Below are 17,297 nucleotides of genomic sequence, written 5' to 3'. Positions count from 1 at the left end.
ATAACGCTGGAACATAAATTTGATACACCCTGTATATTGAGCTGTAAATATTTATTAGAATTTAGTTTGGATGTAAGTGGATTTCTCTTTTTAATGAGCTTTCCGATGAACCATTAAAGACTTTTGTGAATAATTAAAGTGAAAAGGACGATGTATTTAGGTTTAAAATGGAGAAAGTTTGTTTACTACGGAAACTATAGAATCCACAGCTAGATGTAATTATCATTTTCGAGAAAAGTGGTTTTAAAAGAAAGTTTGGAATTTAATATCTTTGTTTCAACACGAGTAAATGTTTTATAGTTTCCCGAAAGTAATTAGGATGGTCGGAATAATTTTGAAAAAGACTGTTTGTTTGTTGAATGGAAAAGATTGTTTATGATTCTTGGCAAGTTGGAAGGGGAAAAGTGGTTTGAATGATTAAGAGAGTTTGAAAAAGAAGTCATTATGTTTTTGGCATCGCTGAGGAGCAGTTCGACGTTTTCGTGAATAGATAGTTAGCAAGTACCAGTGATTTGTTTGATAGTGGAGAATAGTGTTGAAAAGTGGAACGAGAGACAGATCAAATTGAGACGAAATACCTCTTTGATTCTGTATTATTGTGAGAAGGAGAGCAGAGAATTTTTGGAGTTTTGTTTGAATCGAGTACGTGTCAAAAGAGGCCCGGCTTGTTGGAGAATTGGTGCTGGTATGCTGATAGTTTTGAAGCTGGAGAACGAAGAGGGCTTTGATGAGTAGCCTTTAACATAGTCAACGAGGGAGAGCTGTTTTGGGTCACGAGAAGACATCAGAGTGAGTGAAGCAAAAGGTCAGTCAATTTATGTGAAAGAGATTTTTATGTTCGGAAACTAAATTTTTGAGTAAAAAGGCATATGAAATAAAATTCCAATATTTCTAAAAGTAAATAGGAAGTATAGCTAACCTTGCGAATACATAAATTTGTTTGTTTTAGTTTGTTTTACCAAAGTCATCGGGAACAAACCGATAAATTGTTTTTTTTTTAACTATAATAAATTTAAGTGGTAAAGATTTCATTCGGACATCTGTGTCCACAGGTTTTAGATTTGATAGATTTTAGAGTATTGATTTTGACAAATAAAAGACAATTCTGTATGTTTATTTTAATATTTTGCTTTATTTCTTTTCCCTATTTTATCCCGATTAGGATCAACTAAGAGATACTGAACCCACGAGAGAAGATAAGTATAACGTGAGATAATTTAGATTTTTTTTTAATAGTATAAAAAGGCACCCTGAGATTTTTTATTCATTTTTATGTATGATTTGCGACAATTAAATAATTAATCAGATAAATAATAATTAATATAAAATTAATAAAAAGCAGATCATAACAACATGGCGAGCCAACGTAGGACATTAAAATATCTCTGGTTGTGAATTTGAGTAGAATAGGAAACGGAAAAACAGGTGAAGAAAAATTTATTTGCCCGTCGGAAAAAGTTGATATATTTAAAATTTTTGAAATATTTGTTTGACTTAATTTTTTATCTAGTTACAATTTTACATATTTATTTTATTTTTGATTGATTTGAATTTTGAAATATTTAAAAATTTGTGGGATTAATTGATTATATTTGGGGAGAGAAAAATTTTCGTCTCGATAGCATACAAGGTATTTTCGAATTTCATATTAGGCGGGGATAAATTTTAACTACATGTCGATAACAACCAGAAGCAAAAGCAAAGAAAACAAAAAACAAGAAGAAGCGAAGAAGAACAGCAAGCGTTTTGTTCACGAAAGCGATCACTAAAAACAAAAGAACAAACAGGAATTTTTTGTCACCCGAAGGAATTTATTAAATTAGCAGGAAAAATTGATAAAGGAAGTGGATCTAATTTAAAATTTGTAAATGGTTTTATCAATGAGAAACCGATTAAAATTATGATTGATACTGGGTCAGAAATTACTTTGATTAACAGGAAATTAATAGAAGAGGTTGATTTGACGAATTTAATTTACAAAATTCCCAGGGTAAATTTAGTGGGTGCAAATAAACGGACTTTGGCAACAATAAATGAAGGAATACGAATAAGGGTTCGATTGGGGAAGACATTTTATGCACTACAATGTGTTATAACGCCAAACATGATGCATGATATGATCGTAGGAGTGGATGAATTGTCAGAAAAACATGTGGTGATAGATTTCAAAAATAACACGATGAAAATCACAGATGGAAAAGAAGAAGACCCTAACATTCTGGAAATGGACAAGGAACAGGAGAAACGGAAAAAGGATAATGCAGACAAAAAACAAACGGTGGAAATAAATTTGGCAATGAAGCAAGGACAGAGAAGAAAGAGGAGAAAGCAACAGAAGATAAATAAAAACAATGAAGCCTGGGATTCCTCGAAAAAGGAGATGAGCCCAGAAGAAGAAAAAGAAGAAAAAAGAGTGACAAAGGAAATTGACGATTGGAATTCCTCGATAAAAGAGATGAGTCCAGAGGAAGAAAAAGAAGAAAGAAGATTGATAAAAGAAAATGAAGATTGGGATTCCTCGAAAAAAGAGATGAGCCCAGAAGAAGAAAAAGAAGAAAAAAGATGGATAAAAGAAAATGAAGATTGGGATTCCTCGAAAAAAGAGATGAGCCCAGAAGAAGAAAAAGAAGAAAGAAGATTGACAAATAAAAATGAAGATTGGGATTCCTCGAAAAAAGAGATGAGCCCAGAAAAAGAAAAGGAAGAAAAAAGATTGACACAGGAAAATGAAGCTTGGGATTCCTCAAAAGATGAGATGAGCCCAGAAGAAGAAGAGATCAGAATAGAAAAAGAAGGCGGAAAAGATACAATTGAGACTGCGGTATTTAAAGAGGAAGTATGCAAAATGGAGAAGACAGAATACACAATAAACATGTGTAGAGAATTGGAGGAAAAAAAAGAAAATTGATATGTAGAGAAGAAAAGGAGAAGGAACTGCGTGTAATATTGAGGGCATGTGAAAATTTAATAAATGAAGAAAACAGAGTAGCCAAAAAGTATGAAAATTCATTTGAGACTAAAGACTTAGGAAATTTTCGATCGAAAACTTACCCTATCCCATCTAAGTACAGACACTGGGAAAAAGAAAGCAATTGTTTTTCAGGTGGGACTCAATATTTTGACACAATAGAGAAGTGTTGTTGTCGAGAGAAAATCAAATTTTTGTTGCACTTATTAATACTGATTTTATCTCAAAACAAGGCGGGGATGTTATTGTGTTTTCAATTTATCAATCAAAAGCAAAATGAAAATTAAATTAAATTTTTTTTTAAATAACGCGGGCACATAAATTTGATACACCCTGTATATTGAGCTGTAAATATTTATTAAAATTTAGTTTGGATGTAAGTGGATTTCTCTTTTTAATGAGCTTTTCGATGAACCATTAAAGACTTTTGTGAATAACTAAAGTGAAAAGGACGATGTATTTAGGTTTAAAATGGAGAAAGTTTGTTTACTACGGAAACTATAGAATCCACAGCTAGATGTAATTATCATTTTCGAGAAAAGTGGTTTTAAAAGAAAGTTTGGAATTTAATATCTTTGTTTCTACACGAGTAAATGTTTTATAGTTCCCCGAAAGTAATTAGGATGGTCGGAATAATTTTGAAAAAGACTGTTTGTTTGTCGAATGGAAAATATTGTTTATGATTCTTGGCAAGTTGGAAGGGGAAAAGTGGTTTGAATGATTGAGAGAGTTTGAAAAAGAAGTCATTATGTTTTTGGCATCGCTGAGGAGCAGTTCGACGTTTTCGTGAATAGATAGTTAGCAAGTACCAGTGATTTGTTTGATAGTGGAGAATAGTGTTGAAAAGTGGAACGAGAGACAGATCAAATTGAGACGAAATACCTCTTTGATTCTGTATTATTGTGAGAAGGAGAGCAGAGAATTTTTGGAGTTTTGTTTGAATCGAGTACGTGTCAAAAGAGGCCCGGCTTGTTGGAGAATTGGTGCTGGTATGCTGATAGTTTTGAAGCTGGAGAACGGAGAGGGCTTTGATGAGTAGCCTTTAACATAGTCAACGAGGGAGAGCTGTTTTGGGTCACGAGAAGACATCAGAGTGAGTGAAGCAAAAGGTCAGTCAATTTATGTGAAAGAGATTTTTATGTTCGGAAACTAAATTTTTGAGTAAAAAGGCATATGAATTAAAATTCCAATATTTCTAAAAGTAAATAGGAAGTATAGCTAACCTTGCGAATACATAAATTTGTTTGTTTTAGTTTGTTTTACCAAAGTCATCGGGAACAAACCGATAAATTGTTTTTTTTAATTATAATAAATTTAAGTGGTAAAGATTTCATTTGGACATCTGTGTCCACAGGTTTTAGATTTGATAGATTTTAGAGTATTGATTTTGACAAATAAAAGACAATTCTGTATGTTTATTTTAATATTTTGCTTTATTTCTTTTCCCTATTTTATCCCGATTAGGATCAACTAAGAGATACTGAACCCACGAGAGAAGATAAGTATGACGTGAGATAATTTAGATTTTTTTAATAGTATAAAAAGGCACCCTGAGATTTTTTATTCATTTTTATGTATGATTTGCGACAATTAAATAATTAATCAGATAAATAATAATTAATATAAAATTAATAAAAAGCAGATCATAACAGTATATATAAATGATATAGGATGCGCGCAGCGCGTGTATAATATTATAGGTATAGCACTTCTTTTTGGATTGAGAAAAAGCAATGAATTCGCGACCGTCATCGCTACGGCGAGACATTAGTAATTTATATACTATAGGTTGAATTACGTATAAGTTCGAACGAAGTTATAATGGTTGGAGGAAGGGTAGAGTGTGTACCCGAAGCAGCTTGCGAAGCAAGCACATGAGGTTCCACACTGTCCCTACTTTACTCATTATAACTGATTAGTGTTTAAAGTATTTTTGAAGTGAAAACTTCTTTAGCGACGTTGTGCACTTTTTTAATGGGGAAATAGCATTGAATTCGCGACCGTTATCGCTCCGGCGGAATATTAGTAATTTATATACTATAGGTTGAATTGCGTATAAGTTGGAACGAAGTTATAGTCGTTGGAGGAGGGATAGTGTGTATACCAGAAGGGGCTTGCGAAGCAAGCGCATGAGGGGCCACACTATCCCTACTACAATCATTAAAACTGATAACTGTTAAAGTATTTTTAGTGAAAACTTCTTTAGTGAAGTGTAATTTTCGGATGGGAAAAAGCATTGAATTCGCTACGGCGAGATATTAGTAATTTCTATACTATTGGTTGAATTGCGTATGTATAAGGTCGAACGAAGTTATAATGGTTGGAGGAGGGATAGAGTAGAGTAGAGTATGTTCCCGAAGGAGTTTGCGAAGCAAGCGCATGAGGGGCCACACTGCCCCCTACTCCAATCATTATATGTGATTAGTGTTTATATTATATTAAGTATGGAGAACGGTAAGGGTTTTATACCGATCGAAGACGATTGTTTGGAGGAGGAGCGGAGCGACGACTCCAATTATTGTTTGAGATCGGTTACCCTTAACTTTCGATATGCTTATAACGTTTTTTGCACGATTGATACCATTATAAATTATAAAATTAAACATTTTCGTCATATTGACTAGTTTCATTCATTTTATCAAGATAGATACTTTGGTTGTTAGGTAGTAACTAGGGTGCATAACAACAATGGAGAATTGAGTTTTTATTTAGTTGTCAATAATTTTAAGTACAACTTTGATTATTATAAATTAAAATATGAGCGAAAGTGAATTTCAAGAAATTGAACGGGCTTGGGAAGAAGGGTGTTCCGCAATTATTCCCGAAAAATCAAAAATCCGTTATCAAAATACCTACCAAAGTTTAAATAAATGGTGCGAAGGCAAGAATTTAAGAATCGAAGAAAAGACTCTATTGGCATATTTCGTTCAAAGACATATGCAGTTGAAAGCTCCTGGAAGCCTCTGGGCAGAATATTCAATGATTAAATCCACCGTTTTTCTTTATGATGGCATTGATATTTCCAAGTTTTCAACTTTGATCGCGTATTTGAAGAGAAAAAATGTTGGCTATAGGCATAAGAAAGCGAGCATTTTTACACGGGAGCAATTTGAAAAATTTCTGATGGAAGCACCGGATGAAGAATTTCTAGTTCACAAGGTAACATAAGCTAGTTTAGGTAAAAGAAATACTCTAATGAAGATTTTTTCATAATTTGTAGGTCGCAATGATATTGGGAATATCTGGTGCCTGTAGAAGAGAAGAATTATATAATATTACTATGAATGACATCCAACAAACCGATGGTTTAATTATTGTAAAAGTACCCAATACAAAAACGAATATCCAGCGTACTTTTACAGTCGTTAATAAACCAGACGATAAAATTCCATATTTAGAAATTCTGCAAAAGTATATAAAACTTCGTCCATTACAAGTAAAATCAAATTATTTGTTCTTAAGATACGCCAAAGGAAATTGTTGTGCTCAAGTAATAGGGAAAGGGACAATCGGGGGCTGGCCTTCTCAAATTGCAAAATTCTTAAATTTGCCTAATCCCGAGAAATATATACTGGCCATTCGTTCAGGAGGACATCAGCAACGCTTTTGGCTAATAAAAGTGTTGATGTCCTCGGATTAAAGCGTCATGGAGGTTGGCGTTCAACGACAGTGGCAGAAAGCTATGTAGTAGATTCTCTTCAAAATAAAATAGATATTGCCGAAAAACTATTGTGCAATACTAGTAATACTACTAATGTATGCGATTCTGCAGGAGTTTCTGTTAGAAGTGAAACCACAGCCCAAACAAGTGGGATTTCATTAAATAATTTAACAAATTTTACCATAAGTTTCAATATTAATAAATAATTCGTTAGTTTTCTTTACTCTTTCAAAAAATAAATTAAAATTAAGAGATTTTTTAACTCGACGGTAAGTGAATTACTTACCGTAGAGTTGGAGTACTTACCGTCGAGTTGGATTACTTACCGTCGAGTTGCTAGTAAATGTCACCTACTGACGTAAAATCTGTCACGGTAAACAGTCAAAAATGATCAATCGTGCAAAAAAGTATTTTTGAAGTGAAAACTTGTGTAGCGTTGTTGTGCACTTTCTGGATGGGAAAAAAGCATTGAATTCGTGACCGTCATCGCTTCGCCGAATTAACTTCTGTACGTTTATGTATTACGTACCCAATGCGTATATAATGTATGTATAGCACTTCTCTTTGGATGGGGAAAAAGCACTGAGCTCGCGATTGTTATCGACACGGCGAGATATTAGTAATGTATATACTATAGGTTGAATTGCGTATGTATAAGTTCGAACCAAGTTATAATGGTTGGAGGAGGGATAGAGTAGAGTAGAGGATGTACCCGAAGGAGTTTGCGAAGCAAGCACATGAGGGGCCACACTGTCCCTACTCCAATCAGTATAAGTGATTAGTGTTTGAAGTATTTTTGAAGTGAAAACTTCTGCAGCGATGTTGTGCACTTTCGGGATTGGGAAGAAGCATTGATTTCGTGACCGCCATCGCTTCGCCGAAATAAATTCTGTACGTTTATGTATTATGTGTATGTATATATAAATAGTATAGAACGCACCCAATGCGTATATAATGTATGTATAGCACTTCTCTTTGGATGGGGAAAAAGTACTGAACTCGCGATTGTTGTCGACACGGCGAGATATTAGTAATTTATATACTATAGGTTGAATTGCGTATAAGTTCGACCAAAGTTATAATGGTTGGATAAGGGATACAGTGTGTACCCGAAGGGGCTTGCTTCGTAAGAAGTTTTAACTTCCGTCGGCACTCCCACGAGTGCGCTAATTTTTTATTATTCTAAGAAGAGCTTCTTAGCTAAGTGGCCAGTTTCCTAACTAAAAAGCTGATTCTCTAAGAAACTACGACATATACATATTAGATCCTCCTCTATCGTTCCTTCTTCGTAAGAATATAGTGGCGTGATGTAATTTGTTTGACTATTTCTGACCAATTATCTCTCTCCTATGTGTATTGATTTGTTTTGCTTCGGAGAATGAGTAACGAGTCATGTTCGTTATGTAACGGTTACGTGGTTCGACCATCGTGCTGGAGATCTTCCTCTGGATCTTTTAGCCGCTACGTTTCCTTCAACCATCATTCGTTCCACGCTTTCACTTTTTCTAGTTATATATCCAAAATATCTTAGAATGAGCAACACTCTACGATAGATCCATATTTCAAATACCATTATACGATTTGAATCGTCTTTTTTGATGTTCCATGTTCCAAATGTCATATTTTTACTATAACTCAAAAAACACAATACATGGAGAACCAATACAAAATTTCTAACACTGTACTTGGAAGAAAGAACACTTGCAAAGAACTTGGAGTAATGTTTCGGCAAAATTTGAAATTTAATGAACATTATCGGATCATCTTTGGAAAGGCATACAGAACTCTTGGCTTCATAATTCGTAATTCAAATTTTTTTAAAAGATTTGAAACTCTAATATCTTTGTACAATGCACTGGTAAGACCTCACTTGGAGTATGCCTCTATTATGTGGGCACCACAAGCCGAATTCAATGTTGATCTGATTGAAAAGGTTCAAAAACGATTCTTGAGGTTTCTTTGTCAGAAAGTTTGGTATCTATTCATACATGATTTCCTATAATGCTATGCTAACTTGTTTTAAAGTTCAGATACTTGATAATAGAAGAAATTTTCAGTCAGCCCTTTTTATTTACTATGTTGTAAATCACATTAAATATAAAGATTGCTTTTTTATAAATAACATTAAATTTTATGCTCCAAAAACACATCTAAGAATTGATAACAAACGACTGTTCTCAACTAATAAGACTAACTGTTCACCCATAAATAAGATGTTAGAAAAATGTAACCATATGATAATTAACTGTGATATAGACTTTTTAAATTCTTCTGTGAATCAAATAAAAGTTGCTTTTGAATCAAATTTCTAGTCGACAAAAGTTGTTGTAAAATTTTAATTAGATGTATAGTGTTTTTTGTTTGTTTTTTTACATGTTTTTACTTGTTCTATTCTGTCTAGGGTTAGTTGTAATGACAACCATTTTGTGTATGAAAGGAGGTTAAATAAATAAATAAAATATATTTTGAATAGAATGGGAGATATTATACATCCTTGCCGAACTCCAGATTTCAAGTTGAAGTTTTTCGAAACCACATTATCAATGTTTACGTTAGGTAGCGGTATTTTTTACATACAGTTCTTGTAATAAATATATTAGATGTGCTGGCGGGGTACCCATTTCTCGAAATGTGTGCCACATTTTATCCTATTTTACGTTATCAAAAGCCTTGGAGCAGTCAACAGAACACAAATATGTTTCTGTATTAAACTCTTGACAAGATATATTGGATATAACAAGCAAATATCCGTCCACATTTTCACACATCTTTAATTTAATAAAAATTTTTATGAAACTATAGATTGGTTGTTTTATTTGCATGTAAGTACATGAAGTAGAAATAACTTAGTTATAGTATTGTCACACTGTATATAAATATTCTAAATTGGTTTTAAAAGTGAATTTTTCTGCTTCAGGGAACGTATTCAATCATTACCGGTTGAATGGATTGTGTTTTTAAGAAATATTGATTTTAAACCGAAACAATCAGCTTTCAGAGTTACGTTGTATTATTTAACATCGATAGGTGGGAATGCTTTATATAAATGCTTACCCATTCAATCCAAATTAATTTTATTATAATAACTGTCCAAGAGGAGTACAATATGCTTCTTTTTAGAAGCATTTCACTTCAGGTTAGTGACCGTTTTCATCTAAAAAGTGTTTATTTATCAAAGTGTGACTAAAAGTTTTCTTGTTAGTTTCTACTTAGAGAAAGTGAGTGATACGTGTTTGTTTTTTAGGTATTTCTTTTACTGCTTGTACATATATCTTTCGCTCAAGAAGAATATGGATCAGATTACGAAGAGAATTCAGAATATAACAGTGAAGATGGAGAAGAGCATGGACACCCAGATTATTCCAAATATTATTCCGTAGACGGAACACCCGCAGAAAGCTCTGCATTGACAGGATTTGTTGGTGGAACAGGGTTTTCTAGTTTCTTCAATACACAGCCAATAGGTCAGTAATAACAGAAAAATTCTCAATAGTTTCAAAGTAGAACTTTTTTCACCACATTTTCATATTGCCTAAATAAGTAATTAAATTTTAGTGTCCATATTTTATTATTTGTGGTTTTGATATATGGCTTGTAATGGGATAAAATTTAATTTTATTGCGTGTATATTTCTTAGTGCTGCATTTGTTATTTGTATATAACATTTAGATACTGTTTACTTATTATGATGATTTTGATTTAAGTTTTGTTTCTTTGATTTTGTTGAATTATTTTAAAGATTTCTCTAATTATTCCCTTCTTCTGTACTTTCTTTTCTTTTCTAGTCAGTTTTTTACATAATATTATTACCTACAGTAGACATTCATGTGTTACTCTTTATCATCAGTTAATATACTACCCGATGTTCAAAATAATTAGAATTTTTATTAAATTTTAATTCATTCTAAATTTCACATTTTAGAACTAATTCGATATGACTTTGGTGTCATGTACATAGTATTGTTAATACATCTTCAGTTTATGACATGGATGCATCGACTGTATGTTTGTATCATCTTCTTATGCCAAAATTGGTATTTAGCATTCCAGACTGAAACTGTGACTTAGTATTTTTATTGAGCCTACTCCATTTTGTGTTTTGTCGGGTATTTGTCCCAATCAATACACCCCCATTCTCTTCTGATCTTGGATATTGAGATACTGATTTCATATTTGCTTTTCCTACACTATGATAAATATTACGCTACATTACGTTTTTTATTTTTGTCTGATATAGTAAATTCCAATACTTTTCGGTTGTTTTCAATAAGTGTCCTGTTTATGTTTTCTTGATTCCTTCTATAGCAATGCTACTTTATTTTTCTTTTGTATTATTGTTTAAATAAATTAAAAACCCCCTTATGGCTCAGTGGTAAGAGCGCCCACCTTTTGGATCGAAAGGTCCGAATGGTCGTGAGTTCGAATCTCACCAGGGTTATGGATTTTTTCGTTTATTATAAATCAATAAATGGGTCTATTGAATAAAAAGAAGTATTTGCTTCTACATGCTTACAAATATTTAAGTTTTTACTTGATAGTAATTGAATAAAGTCATTTCTTTAATGCTTTATTTAATTATTATTAAGTAAATACTTAAATACGAGGAAGTAAAAGCAAATACTTTTTTTATTCAATAGACCCAATGAAAATAGCTTTTGTCCTTGTGGGATCGGTACTCACCGGAGGAACCGCAGATGTTCGGATACAATTAGCGTCTCTTTACAAAGACAATGACGTCGACTTTACAAAGTAACAAGACACTTATTCAACACATACACTACACATGACACTAGGTACCTAACTGCAAAAATTCACCGTACCTACCATGCCAATGGCCATTAGTTGTCGATGCATTAGCTAAATAAAAAAAATAATAATAAATTAAAAATTATTAGGACATGGACTACTCTGGTTAGATCTATTTGTTTATTGATCAATATGTAAATATTGCAAACAATTATTCTGTTTACCATATTTCGTGTATGTCTTTTCCAAAACTCATCTATTTTTAAATTAATAGCAGTATTTTTGACATTTTACACAATGTTTTTTGTACAAATTTTTGTAGTTTTATTGCTTCTATATAACTATTGTAATATTGTTCTAGAACTTTCTGGTACCAACAAGAAGCCTTTAACTCTCCCTCCCATTAACTTTGTTCCACAACAGCAGCAGACACAGTCTCTGCCAATATTTTCTCCAATTCAACAAGCTACAAATTACCACCTAAGCGCACCTCTTAAGGACTTCTTTGAAGAATCCCAGCGAAAGCAGCAATTGCAATATCAAAATAAAGATGACTATATCAAACCAGGTCCTAGCTACATTTCTCATCAATTACCCCTCAGTGTAGCTGCGACTGCGAATGCCGATGAAGTGGAAAGAATACCTCCTAGACCAAATAAACCAAAAGCTAAGCCAAAAAAAGAAAGCGATGACGAAATCGACGAAATCTACAAAGATGATGTAGAAGTAGAAAAAGAGATCGCAGTAAAGAATGATAAATATTTAGATCTATTAAATACTAAACCCTATGTAGACTACAATACCGGAAAATCAAGTTCTACTATTTCACAATATCCTCTAGCTGCTGGTTTGTTGGATGTTTCTAGCAGCAAACTAACACCTTATCAAAAATACAGTTTCCAACCAGTTGTTCAAGCTTCTCGTATTACTGATGATTTATATAATCCCAAGACTGTCGAACCCTTTAACCCTAGTTATCAAAAGAAACTAGAAGCTAATATAAATCTCGAAAGCCAACCTAGTGAAAATGTTCCAAGTCATTTAAAAGACCATGATTGTAGAAAAATTTCTAAATCTGATTCCGATATGAATTGCTTTGTTTGTGTAAATTCAGACACTAAATCCAAATATACCCAATGTTCGTATACTTCCGAAAAAGAACCCGTTCAGTATAATAAAGGATATTCGGAAAGATATTCTGTTCCAGCCAAAGACGGTCACTTTAGATACAGAAGATACACAGACAGAAAAAATGATCCATATTATTCTATAAGAGAAAGATCTCGCAAAACATTTGAGGAACCTAGTATCCCTGAAAATTATAATGCGGGTTTCCAATATGAACCAGAAAACTACGAGGAAAGTAATCAAGAAGAGAGTTATTCAGAACAACAATCCGAAAATATAAAGAAGAATCCTCAAAATTGCAAGAAAGTCGAAAAAGAAGGATCAACTTGTACCGTTTGCAGAGATCCTAAAACAGGTGGAAACTATGAACAATGTTCTTATTCATCAGCCCCTTCAGAAAAAAAATATGCTTATGTTAAAGAACGAAAATATAACAGTGACGATGAACCCGAAGAATCCAAATCAGTTCCAAAAACAGAAAATGCACCCAAAGACAAAATTGAGACTAGTGAAACAAAAACCGAAGAAAAACCAGTCAAAGATATTGAACCAATAGAAAAATATGAAGAGCAAATTGACCAACATAAGACTCCAAAAAAGCGCAATGATGATAACGATCCAATCATTTTCGAAAACTATAAGAAAAATAGAGACAGTAGTAGAGCTCGATATGCCAAAGAAAAATATGAGGTTCCCGTTCATTTTGCTGAAAGCGTTCTAAAAGAAACACGAGACACACATCCTGAAGATGAGAGCTCTTCCAAAGACTTCGACGAATATCACTTAAAACTATTTCCAGAATTATCTCGAGAAGAATCTAGAAAAGATGAAACAAAAGACGAAAGAGCGGAAGAAGAAGAAGAAGAAGAATACGTAATTCCTGAGTCCACCAAACATAATGTAGAAGAAGTGTTGGCAGAATTTACTAAGAAGGACCGATCAAATTGTAAGAAATCCGAAAAGAATGGTATGACATGTTTCCTTTGTGTTGACAAGAATAAGATTCAACACGAAGAATGCATGTTCATTCAAGAATCTCGACCAAAGTCATCTCATGTAGCTTACCATCAACTAAAGGGCATTAAAAAATTAGACAATGAAGAAGAACAGCCAGATGAATCAAAAAATAAACCAATTTTAACGGAAGCTGAAAAAACTGAATTTCTTAAAAAACCACAAATTCCAGAAACACTGGAAGTAGCAGCATCTGAAGGTGTAGAAAGAAGAGTAGCTTATAAAGAACATAAAGACGTATATAAGAAGAAAAGAAGTCCCAAAAAATACAAAAAGAAACCTGTTGCAGAACCCACTTTGAAAACGCCTACAGAATTTGAAGTTGGGGATGAGGAAGGCGCTTTCAGTGCGGAAACAAAACCAGTCCACAGTAAACTGCACGGTGTGCAGCTTCCAAAGTACATGGTAGAAAAGTCTGAATATGAGCAAGAATTTGATGATTTTGCGGGTGCGCATTAAAAATAATTGTGATACAATTTTTGTGCTTTGTTTGTTGTACAATTTATTTTAGAATTTCTGTTGTTGTGTTGTTAAAAATACAGTTAATAAAAGAATACTAATGTTGTTTTCTTATTGCACCGAAATTGTACAGTATGAATAAGATCCTAAAGTTTAAACCATATCGATACAAGAGGGACTACAGATATAATACACATACAAAAATATATTATATTTATAGATCATCCAAGATTAAATGAAAAAACGTTTACTAGTAGACATTTTATATTTCATATTCAATAAAATATTCAATTTTTTTATTTAAGGGGAAAGGCGCAAAATGTCACCTGTCAAAATTTTCAATCTGTTTTAAATGTATTAATTTTTTTCGAATCCCGAGAACACTGCAAGTATTTTTGAAAAATTTAAACGCAGAATAAAAAGATTACGTTATTACAGAGGGACGAAAGTCCCTGAAAACTTCTACAATGTTTATTTTAATAAGTTAGTGTGATTTTTAATTGCAAATATTTCATTCCAAAGAAATTTTTGTTTATTTTAAGGGACATTCGTCCATCGGTTATAACCTAATCTTTCATTCTGCGTTTAAATTTTTTAAGAATATTTATTAGTTTTCTCAGTATTCGAAAAAAATAAATACATTTAAAACACATTGAAAATTTTGAGAGGTTACCTTTTGCGTCTTTCCCCTTAAGATAACATTTGTTTAACTTTTTTTGCAACAGTTGTGTAATAAATATTTAATTTCAGTGTTTTTTGGTAAAATACATTGAATTTCAATACCTAATCCCATTTTATAATTGTCTTTAAATTTTTTTGTCACTATTAAAATAAACATAATAATTATAGTGTAGTATACCTACACTAACTTCCACTAGTGTATAGCTGCTTAACTTCTAGTTGCGTAATATAGTTACAGTATTTATCATGATCATTTTTCAGTGCGTAACAAATGATAGGAAAAAGGGTAAGTCCGTGATAATACACATTTATGACATTTATTCTAACATGACATTTTAGTTAAATCTGACAGTTGTCACATTTTATTTTCAATTTGGAATAAAAACAAATCAAAAGTGTTTCTTGCATTTATAAAATGATATTTTCTTTGATTTGTGTAGTCTTATAAATTATACAGATTATATTTGTAGTATTATTATCTAATTAAAAAAAATATTTTTTATTATGGCGCCATCTATCGACAACTAGAATAACTAGAATAAATGTTATAAAAATGTCACCGACGAAATGTAATCACCGACGTGCCTTTTTTTCTGTCACATACAATTTAATGCGTTAGAAAGAAATCGAAAAACTGTGACGCACTGAAAGATGATCATGAGAAATACTGTAGTTGGAATGCAAATTAATAATTACACGGTCAATTAAGTTAATTATTATTGATATAATATTATTAACGAATAAATGGTAAAAAGAAGGTAGTCCTCACACGACTCAATAATATTGATCAATAAAGGTAAAAAACGGCAACCCTCACACAAGCAAAACGACAGCCTGTTTTAACACCTAGTTGAACTCATTTCAACATTTGTAATAATTAAGCAGGAAAGCAATTTTACCGGCGGATCGACTGTCAGTAACATTAAGATTTCGTGGCTTAATACGGTCGTTTTATTACAAAGGTTCAAAAACACAGTAATCAAACAAACAACCTCTACAGAGTCTCTAGAACGGAATTTCTTTTTTTTGCGCAAATCCTTCAAGAATTTTCAGATTGCGATCGGTACACCGTACACTATATAGAGCTATATGCACAGGTAGACCGCATTCTCGGGGTAGACCATGTGGCAGATTGACAGTTAACCTACGACCACATATGTGTTGACCGACTGGAGAAAGAAGAGGAGATTGATTAACCGACGTCTGTCAGAACACATTCAGAAACTCCGAAAAGAACTGTCATAGTTTTTATTACTTGTTTTAGTATGTAGTTTGTTGTAAATAAACAAATAAAATAGTTTAAAGCGTGCACCGACTACTTTGCATCCCGCAAACCGGCCACATTGGTGACCCCGACGTGAAGAATGTACAAAAGATGGCTGTAATAACCCCCTTTGGGCTTTACGACTTTCTCCGAATGCCATTCGGTTTGCGAAATGCTGCTCAGACGTTACAGAGGTACCTCGATCTCCTTTTTCGAGAATGCCCATATGTGTATGTATACATCGACGATATTTTGGTTGCCTCGGAGACTGATACCGAGCATGAGAAACACCTGGCATCAGTACTTCGGATTCTGGAAGCAAATGGACTTCAAATCAACAAGGATAAATCAAAATTCCGTGAAAGTGAAGTAAACTTCCTGGGTGCCACGGTCTCCCCAACTGGCGTTCGTCCAGTGCCGGCTAAAGTAGGCGCAATTCGCAACTTTCCACAACCTACGACCTATCGACAGCTACGAAGGTTTATGGGTATGCTCAATTTCTACAGACGTTGGTTACCAAATGCTGCGAATGAACTAATGCCATTAACGGACTTACTGTCTCAGCAAAAGAAAAAGAAGCAAGAACTGACATTAACACCAGCAGCTGCAGCAGCTTTCTTTAAAGTCAAAGAACTATTGGCCGCGTCGACTGAATTGGTTTTCCCAGCAGCGAATGACCAATTGAACATGTCAGTTGATGCCTCAGATGTTACCGTCGGCAGTGTTTTGCAACAGCTTATAGGTGAACATCTACAACCCATCGCTTTCTTCTCTAGAAAGCTTTCTAAGACGGAGCAAAACTATAGCACTTATGACCGAGAGCTGCTGGCCATATTCAGTGGCATACATCACTTCCGCCATTTTCTTGAGGGCATGCCGTTTACCATTTATACTGACCACAAGCTTTAACGTTTGCCTTCCAACAGCGACATGAGCGGCAGTCTCCACGACAGATACGCCAACTAGAATTTATTGGACAATTCTCGACTTACATTCGACATATTCAGGGTGCAGCCAATATCGTTGCCGATTGTCTCTCACGACCCGAAGTAGACGCTGCGCTGTCACAACACCCAATACCATTAACTATAATCGGCTATCCGAAGCTCAGACTACAGATGAGACTCTCCAACAGACTCTGAACGATCATCCTAGCTCCTTACAACTTCAGCGAATAGTTCTACCAGATAGCCAACGACCTATTTATTGTTCAGTCCAAGATGGTCGTATACGAGTTTATGTGCCAGCTGTGTTCCAGAGAGACGTTTTCCTGAAGTTCCACACGCAGTCCCACCCAGGACATGCTGCTACATTAAGAATGATTGCCGAACGCTTTGTGTGGCATAACATGAATCGCCAAGTCAAGCAGTGGTCAC

At 33.6% G+C, this 17,297-nt stretch overlaps 1 protein-coding gene across 1 annotated transcript; it reads left to right on the top strand.

Annotated features, from left to right (window-relative positions):
- The first annotated feature begins 9,713 nt into the window (after nt 1–9,713).
- On the top strand, nt 9,714–14,073 carry LOC126885952 (uncharacterized). Its single transcript, XM_050652774.1, has 3 exons — nt 9,714–9,765; nt 9,874–10,093; nt 11,737–14,073. The coding sequence occupies exons 1-3, from the start codon at nt 9,736–9,738 to the stop codon at nt 13,974–13,976; spliced, it is 2,490 nt and encodes an 829-aa protein (XP_050508731.1). The 5' UTR covers nt 9,714–9,735; the 3' UTR covers nt 13,977–14,073.
- The last annotated feature ends 3,224 nt before the right edge of the window (nt 14,074–17,297 follow it).

This window comes from Diabrotica virgifera, chromosome 6 (genome assembly GCF_917563875.1).
Source record: "Diabrotica virgifera virgifera chromosome 6, PGI_DIABVI_V3a".
NCBI lineage: Eukaryota > Metazoa > Arthropoda > Insecta > Coleoptera > Chrysomelidae > Diabrotica > Diabrotica virgifera.
The sequence above is the reverse complement of the archived record's forward strand: the minus strand, read 5'-3'. Positions and strand labels throughout refer to the sequence as shown.

Coding starts and splice junctions, on each gene's coding strand:
- LOC126885952 (XM_050652774.1), top strand. CDS start 9,736: ATGCTTCTTTTTAGAAGCATTTCACTTCAG. Junction 9,766..9,873: donor TTAGAAGCATTTCACTTCAG/GTTAGTGACCGT, acceptor TTTGTTTTTTAG/GTATTTCTTTTACTGCTTGT. Junction 10,094..11,736: donor CTTCAATACACAGCCAATAG/GTCAGTAATAAC, acceptor ATATTGTTCTAG/AACTTTCTGGTACCAACAAG.